The sequence below is a fragment of the Erythrolamprus reginae genome, unplaced genomic scaffold, assembly GCF_031021105.1.
Source record: "Erythrolamprus reginae isolate rEryReg1 unplaced genomic scaffold, rEryReg1.hap1 H_1, whole genome shotgun sequence".
Lineage (NCBI taxonomy): Eukaryota > Metazoa > Chordata > Lepidosauria > Squamata > Dipsadidae > Erythrolamprus > Erythrolamprus reginae.
Window position 1 is genome coordinate 263,977 of NW_027248462.1, and position 7,938 is coordinate 271,914.

At 40.2% G+C, this 7,938-nt stretch overlaps 1 protein-coding gene across 1 annotated transcript; it reads left to right on the forward strand.

Annotated features, from left to right (window-relative positions):
- Nucleotides 1-378: 378 nt before the first annotated feature.
- LOC139155227 (elongation factor Tu, mitochondrial-like) lies at nucleotides 379-7,801 on the forward strand. Its single transcript, XM_070730322.1, has 11 exons — nucleotides 379-472; nucleotides 3,983-4,029; nucleotides 4,143-4,305; nucleotides 5,031-5,197; nucleotides 5,425-5,529; nucleotides 5,636-5,800; nucleotides 5,889-6,021; nucleotides 6,176-6,280; nucleotides 6,858-7,009; nucleotides 7,190-7,309; nucleotides 7,465-7,801. The coding sequence occupies exons 1-11, from the start codon at nucleotides 421-423 to the stop codon at nucleotides 7,633-7,635; spliced, it is 1,380 nt and encodes a 459-aa protein (XP_070586423.1). The 5' UTR covers nucleotides 379-420; the 3' UTR covers nucleotides 7,636-7,801.
- The last annotated feature ends 137 nt before the right edge of the window (nucleotides 7,802-7,938 follow it).

The window sequence follows — 7,938 nt, forward strand, 5'->3', positions numbered from 1 at the left end:
ATTATTTCTTTTCTATTCTATTCCTCACGCTTCGATCAAGATGTAATTTGAAAAAAAGACTCTCCATAGGTCCTTCCCACAATAATTTTCTCGAGTTTCTACAAAGCTTTTCTTCCCTATTTTAAAGTATTTCCTTCGCCGCTCAAAAAAAAAAAAAGAATTTTGAAGCAAACCGGAAGCTAAGCCTCTAAAACAAAACAATACCCAGGATAATTTAATCTAAACCGGGTTGGGGAGGGGGGGGGGGGTGCCGTAGGACGGGAAAGCGGATCCTCGGCCAGAACTAGAACCTTTTCAAAATGTATTTATTTTGTAGACGGAAGTTGCGACATCAGGCGCCTGCCCTCTCTCTCCCTCCCGGGCATTCTGCGGGTCAGGAGGAGCGGCTGGTGACGATTCTTCCGGGAGGAGAAAGGGAAGATGGCGGCCTCTGCTCTGCTGCTGGCGCGAGGGCGGCTGTGCGGCGGTAGCGGTCAGTTAAAGGGGACGTTGGTGAGGGAGGAGGGGGCGGCGGGTGGGGGGAGCGCGAGCGGCGGTGGGAGGAGGAGGGTAGCAGGTCCCGATGGCCAGACGGGAAGCCGAAAAAGGCGGGCCGACGTATTTTCCATCCTTTCATGGGTCCCCTTCGGAACGTGCCTGACCTTCTGCACCTTCACCTAGTCTCCAGTTCTGGGCACGGAGGATGCCTGAAGGCAGCCAGGGGAAGGAGAAAAACAGACCACCACCCCTCCGATCCGCGGTTGCATGCAATGTCTTCTTTGTCCTCTGATAATGTCTGCGTATAAAAGCATCATTTCCAATGCACGTGGGAGACACACCAGGTTGCGGAAGCACTACACTGACCGGGGCCGGGCGAAAACTCCTGTGCAGCTTATTAAAGCCGTTTGCTCTTGCTGTTTATCGAGACCAGACAATATGCTACTACCGCCATACCGATCTTGCCTTTCCCTTCTTGGCTTATATAATTATGAATTTAATTTTATGACGCTTTTAATTTTGAGTCGTTTTCCAATGTGTGTGTGTGTATTCTGACAGCAGATATCAATCAGAATTTTTTTTTAAATTTATACCATTGTGTTCACAGTAAAACTGACAATAAAAGTTATAAATTTTATAAACAAACCATATAGGCATACATGTTTACACATATAGACATACACATACAACACACACACACACACATATATATATTGGAGTGTACATTGAAGTTGTATCTATGTACACACACACGTGTGTGTACATACATACACATTTCAATCTACACTTCAGTCTATATATTTCTGCTCAAGGACCATTGTTAATATTTGGAATCTAGCAACTTTATGGGAGACGTAAATTGATTTTTACCCCCAATAAATTTTGTTTCCCTCTCAAGGGACGTTTCAGTCATTTGTGTTTCCTATGACCAAATCCTTTTGAAAAGAGTCTGCAATAATTACACAGTTCTGAAGTTTTGTGTGTTCATTTCTGGCCTATTAATTGCTAATTCTGAATGAATTTCTGACATTTACATTAACGGTATCACAAAATAAAAAATTGAGAGCGCCAAATGTGTTTAATGTAGAGAAGATGAAAGGAGAATATACAAGGTAACCTGATTTTAAATATGCTATACATAGTTTTAATACATTTTATACATTGAAGAAAGTAGGAAAAAGAAGTAGTCCACTCAGGTATGAACTAAATCATCACTGATGAATATACAATAAAAGTGACAAATAGATTGAAGGAATTAGATCTGATATACAGAGTGCCTGAAGAACAAAGGACAGAGATTCCTGATATTGTACAAGAGGTAGCAACTAAAACCATCCCAAAGAAAAAGAAATGCAAGTAAGCAAATAGCTGAGGAAAGAAGGGAAGCCAAAGGCAAGGGAGAAAGCGAAAGATAACACTCAATTGAATGCAAAATTCTAGAAAATATCTAGAAGAGATAAGATCTTAAATGAACAGTGCAAAGACATGGAAGAAAATAATAGCATAGGAGGAATAGAGATCTCTTCAAGAAAATTGGACATATGAAGGCAACATTTCATGCAAATATAGGCATGATAAAGGGCCAAAATGTCAGTAATTTAACAGGCAGATGAGATTAAGAAGAGGTGGCAAAATTCATAGAACTACTATACAAGAATGAGTTTAACATCCCTGATAACCATGATGGGTTGGTCACTGTCCTCAAGCCAGGCATCTTAGAATGTGAAGTCAAATGGGCCTTAGGAAATCTGAGCAACAACAAAGCTAGTGAACATAACAGTATCCCAGCTGAGCTATTCAAAATCTTGAAAAGCGGCAAAAGTGCTACACTCAATTTTCGAGCAGTTTGGCAACAGTGGCCACAGGATTGAAAAAGGTAAGTTCACATTCCAATTCCAAAGAAAAGCAAAGCCAAAGAATGTTCAGACTATCACACCCATTTCACATGTTAATAATAATATGCTTAAAATTCTACAAGCTAGGCTCCAACAATATGTGGATCAAGAATTCCAAGAAGTACAGGCAGGATTTTGAAGAAGGCGGAGGAATCAAATTGCCAACGTACGCTGGATCATGGAGAAAGCTAGGGAGTTCCAGAAAAACATCTGCTTAATTGACTATGCTAAAGCCTTTGATTGTGTGGATCACAACAAATTCTGGCAAGTTCTTAAATAACTTCTTAAAGTTCTTATTTGTTTCCTGAAATACCTATATGTGGGTCAAGAACAGAACTGGACATGGAACCACTGTTTGGTTTAAAATTGGGAAAAGAGTCCGGCAAGGCTGTATACTGTAGCCCTGCCTATTTAACTTATATACAGAGCACATGATGAGAAAGGTGGGGCTAGATGAATCAAAAATTGGAATTAAGATTGCTGGAAGTAATAACAACCTCAGATATGCAGATGATACTACTATAATGGCAGAACATGAAGAGGAACTAAAGAGCCTTTTTATGTACATGAAGGAGAGTGAAAGTTTGGCTTGAAACTCAACATTAAGAAAACAGATTATGGCATCTGGTCCTCTCAATTCCTGGCAAATAGATGGGGAAGAAATGAAGGTAGTGACAGATTTTATTTTCCTGAGCCCTAAGATCACTGCAGATGAGGACTGTGGCCAAAAATTAAAATACGCTCCAGCGGAGCAAGCCACTATGGCAAATCTAGACAGCATACTAAAAAGAGACATCACCCTATCAACAAAATGCATATAGTCAATGCTATGGTTTTCCCAGTTGCAAGATGGCTGTAAAAGTTGGACCATAAACAAGATTGAGCACCAAAGAATTGAGGCCTTTGAACTATGGTACTGGAGAAGACTATTACAAGTCCCTTCGACTGCAAGGCGATCAAATTGGTCAGTCCTAGAACATCAACCCTGACTGCCCATTTAGAAGGCCAGATCCTGAAAATGAAACTAATTTGGCCACCTAATGAGAAGAAAAAACTCACTGGAGAAGAACCCAACGCTGGGAAAGATTGAGGACAAAAGAAGGAATGACAGAGAATGTGGTGGCTGGACTAAGTCGCTGAAACAATAGGCTTGAACTTAAATAAACTCCAGATGGTAGACAACAGGAAGGCCTGGAGGAAGGTTGTCCATTGGGTCATGATAAATTGGACATGACTTCGCAACTAACAACAATATATATATTTTGCAAAATCTATATTTGTTTCTCGGATTGAATGCAGTATAAATCAAATCATTGCACAGTGGTATAAAAGTTCTGCCCAATCTAGATATGCTTTTCAAGTTACCTGAAGTTCTGAGCATATATGTGGTTTTTGTTAAATGCCTATACTGAGAGTTGTATGCAATGATACAAAAAGGGAACTGAGAATAACAAGGTCCAAAGATAATAGTTTGGTTGAAAGTATAACAATTTCAGTGAGCTATGTGAAATGCAATTGGACGTTTGAATATGAAGTAGTGAAGTTCATAAAAGCAGAATACTATAAGCTAATGAAATTCCCATCACAATCATTGTATTCATGTCTTATAGGCCTACGTGGATGCCTGTCTCAGTACTTGCAAAATATACTACTCAAGGTAAGAAACATTTACATCAATGAATGGAAAAGACAAATGTGTTGATAAAAGTTAGAAGTAAAAATTCAGAGATTTTAATATTGTAACCTGGTTCTCTTTTTTTTTTTTTGCAGCCACCAGTACATAGCACAAGCTTCAGTGGACTAGAATTCCCAGTTCGATGTTTTGCAGTTGAAGCGAAAAAAGTATTTGTAAGGGACAAACCACATCTCAACATTGGAACAATTGGACACGTGGATCATGGCAAGACCACATTAACAGCAGCCATCACAAAAAGTGAGAGTTGGGGGGAAATGGGCACAATTATTAAAGGAGAACAAATAAATATTTTAAGCACCTCCCTTTTTTATTTGCTAGAGAGCTATTGATTTAAATCAGTGGTCTCCAACCTTGGCAATTTTATGACTTGTGAAATTCAACTCCCGGAATTCCTTAACCAGCGCGTGCTGGTTGCCAAGGTTGGAAACCCCTGATTTAAAGAATCACCAGTAAAGTATTGGACTAGGACAGGGGTAGGCAAAGTTGGCTCTTCTATGACGTGGACTTCAACTCCCAGAATTCCTGAGCTAGCATGATTGACTTAGGAATTCTGGGAGTTGAAGTCTACAAGTCATAGTAGAGCCAAATTTGCCCACCTCTGGAGTAGGGCACTAAGCTAGAGCTATTGGTAAACAGGATGGTCTAAAATTAATACTTGATTTTTTTTTTTTTAATTGCCAGGGGTTACAGGTTTTTTTTGTGTTAGGTGCTTTAGCTGTTCTCAGCCATCTAGAATCTCTTTCAGCCTTTGTATTTGGAATAAAAATGTTATCCTTCAATAAGAATCTTGATTGGTGGCTATCACAACGTATTTGAAGCTGTTGAGGCTGTTACCCAGCAGTATTCCACAGGGTTTCAGATCAGTTCAAACATTATTTCAAAGTCTCATAGTGCCAGCCCTTTACATGCATCAGTTTAAACATACCCCTGATGCCATGTTCATATTTATCTCTTTCTTCCAGTTCTTTCAGAGACTGGAAGTGCCCAGTACAAGAAATATGAAGACATTGATAATGCACCAGAAGAGAAGGCCCGGGGGATTACAATTAATGCCTCCCATGTAGAATATTCAACAGCCAACCGCCATTATGGCCATACAGATTGTCCTGGGCATGCTGATTATATCAAGGTAGGCATGGGGAACTAGATGCCAAGGAATATTTTTAAGAATTCCAAAATTCCTATTTTGGAACCGCTGGCAGAAGGTTCTTAGTGATCATACTTGTAAGATATATTTAAATAAATGGATGATGGGGAGGGGGGGAGAGTACTTTTTCTATTTGATAACTTTTATGCCAACCATAATATGAAAGGATGTTTTTCTAAGCTCAATGTTTCCCATTCTTTGGTCTATAGAATATGATCATTGGGACAGCACCATTAGATGGCTGTATCCTGGTGGTGGCTGCAACAGATGGACAAATGCCACAGACTAGAGAGCATCTCCTGCTTGCTAAACAGGTTGGTTGTGATCTAAAAGACACACCTGGTGATCTGATATATTTGTTCAGATCGGACAAATTTAAGCAATTTCCCTTTGTTTTTTAATCTTCTCACACTATTCTAGATTGGAGTGAAACATGTTGTTGTGTACATCAACAAAGCTGATGCAGTTGACGATAAAGAAATGTTGGAACTGGTGGAGCTGGAGATCCGTGAACTACTTACAGAGTTGGGTTATGATGGGGAATCAACTCCTGTAATTATAGGGTCTGCTCTGTGCGCCTTAGAGGTCAGTGTTGTGTTGCACAAACTCTGCTCCCTTTTATTTCCTCTCTTTTATTAAGATGTATTACTAATTCCTGTGGGGTTTTTTGCAGAATCAAAATCCAGAACTGGGACTGAATTCCGTCATAAAGCTTCTGGATACAGTGGATGCATACATCCCCTTGCCAAAACGTGACCTTGATCAACCTTTTCTGCTTCCTGTAGAGCGTACTTACTCCATTCCAGGTACTAAAACATCACATTATACTTTGCACCCCAAAGTTGGGGATCTATAGCTATTTTATATCTTATTATACTAAGGTATAAAATAGCTATAGATCCCCAAATTTGGGGATTAAATTATTAAGTAATTATTTAAACTGGTTCTAATTTGTTGTAGGTCGAGGCACTGTTGTAGCAGGTACCCTTGAACGTGGTATTCTCAAGAAAGGGCAAGAATGTGAATTTGTGGGTTACAAAACACATTTGCGCTCAGTTGTGACTGGTAAGTAGAATCCCCCCCCCCCCCTTTTGTGCAAGATTGGTCTTCTATTGGCTTTTTTTTAGCTTAGTTTTTTTTATGTTACTGGTCTGTATCTAAGCAGTTATGACCTGAAAATGACTGAGGCATTCCTTGAAGTACATGTAGTTCTCAACTTACAACTACAATGGGGCCCAATATTTATGTTGCTAAGTAAAATTTGTTAAGCGAGTTTTGCCCATTTGATGAGTTTTCTCACTACATTTGTTAAGTGAGTAACTGTGGTTGTTAAATTAGTAACATAATTAAATTAATCTGGGTTTCTCCCCATTGATTTTGCTTGCCAGGTTGCAAAGCCGGATAACATGATCCCGGAATACTGCAATCGTCAAAAATGCGAGTCAGTTGTCAAGCATCCAAATATAAATCATGAGGATGCTGCAACAGCCATCAAGTGTGAGAAAGGGCCATAAGTCATTTTATTCATTGTAAATTTGAATGGTCACTAAGCAAACTGTTACAAGTTGAGGACTACCTGTATAATTTTATGGACTGGAAGACTGCACAAAATTTTCAGAAGTGTTTGTGTAATTGGCTTCAGGTGTTGAGATGTTCCACAAACAGTTGGATCAGGCACAAGCTGGCGACAATTTGGGCGCTTTGATCCGGTCTGTGAAACGAGATGATTTACGTCGGGGATTGGTCATGTGTAAACCTGGCTCCGTCCAACCACATCAGAAGGTTGAGGCTCAGGTGAGTGAGGGAGATATATGTGGGGAGACAGAATACTAGGATGCTGTTTCACATCATGTAGGTGGCTGAGACACCATAAAACTAAAGCACATTTTAACATGTTACTAGGGAAGGTAGGCTGATATCCCCAAAGCTGTTCTCCTACCCCATAAAGTAAAATAAATTGTGTTGCTTTCATAGGTTTATATCCTGACCAAAGAGGAAGGTGGCCGTCAAGGATCTTTTGTGTCTAAGTTCATGCCAATTATGTTCTCCCTGACCTGGAATATGACTTGTCGCATAGAATTACCTGAGGAAAAGGTTTGTATCACACTTTTCCCCAATAATTTCTTGTGCGTGATCACTGGGGTTTGTAAGAGGTTCTCAATATTTCTAGATTGCCAAATTTCTTGCAGTTTGTGGAGGTCTAACTGTAGGTTGCCATCTCTTTATACCTTTCCTCTTGTTTGCTGTAGGAAATGGTGATGCCAGGCGAGAACGTCAGCATGAATCTCATACTGCAGTACCCTATGGTCTTGGAACACGGACAACGGTTCACTCTGCGTGATGGATCTCGAACCATGGGCACTGGAGTTGTCACAAAGATACTGCCACTAGCTCCAGGGGAGGATTGCTGGGATAATTAAGTTGCAGCAGCTGGAATTGGACATTAATATTTCCTAGAAAACTGACCACACTGCATCCAGGTCTGTCTAGAAGATGAACAGGGCAGTCTTGGCTCAAAGAAGAGGGTTCCACCAAGGGGTGGGAGCAAGGGTGAAAATTGTTTAAATAAAAATAATTAAAAAGTGAGCAGAAGCTTTTTTCCCCCTCCCCCACCCTTCCCGACTGAATGAAAATGTGTTGATGAAGCTTCAAAGCATCTGCACCACAAGCACACAACCCTGCTATGCAACCTTAATCCAGCATGCAAAATAGAAGATAATAGA

Coding starts and splice junctions, on each gene's coding strand:
- LOC139155227 (XM_070730322.1), top strand. CDS start 421: ATGGCGGCCTCTGCTCTGCTGCTGGCGCGAGGGCGGCTGTGCGGCGGT. Junction 6,281..6,857: donor TTTGCGCTCAGTTGTGACTG/GTAAGTAGAATC, acceptor AATTGGCTTCAG/GTGTTGAGATGTTCCACAAA. Junction 7,310..7,464: donor TAGAATTACCTGAGGAAAAG/GTTTGTATCACA, acceptor TGTTTGCTGTAG/GAAATGGTGATGCCAGGCGA.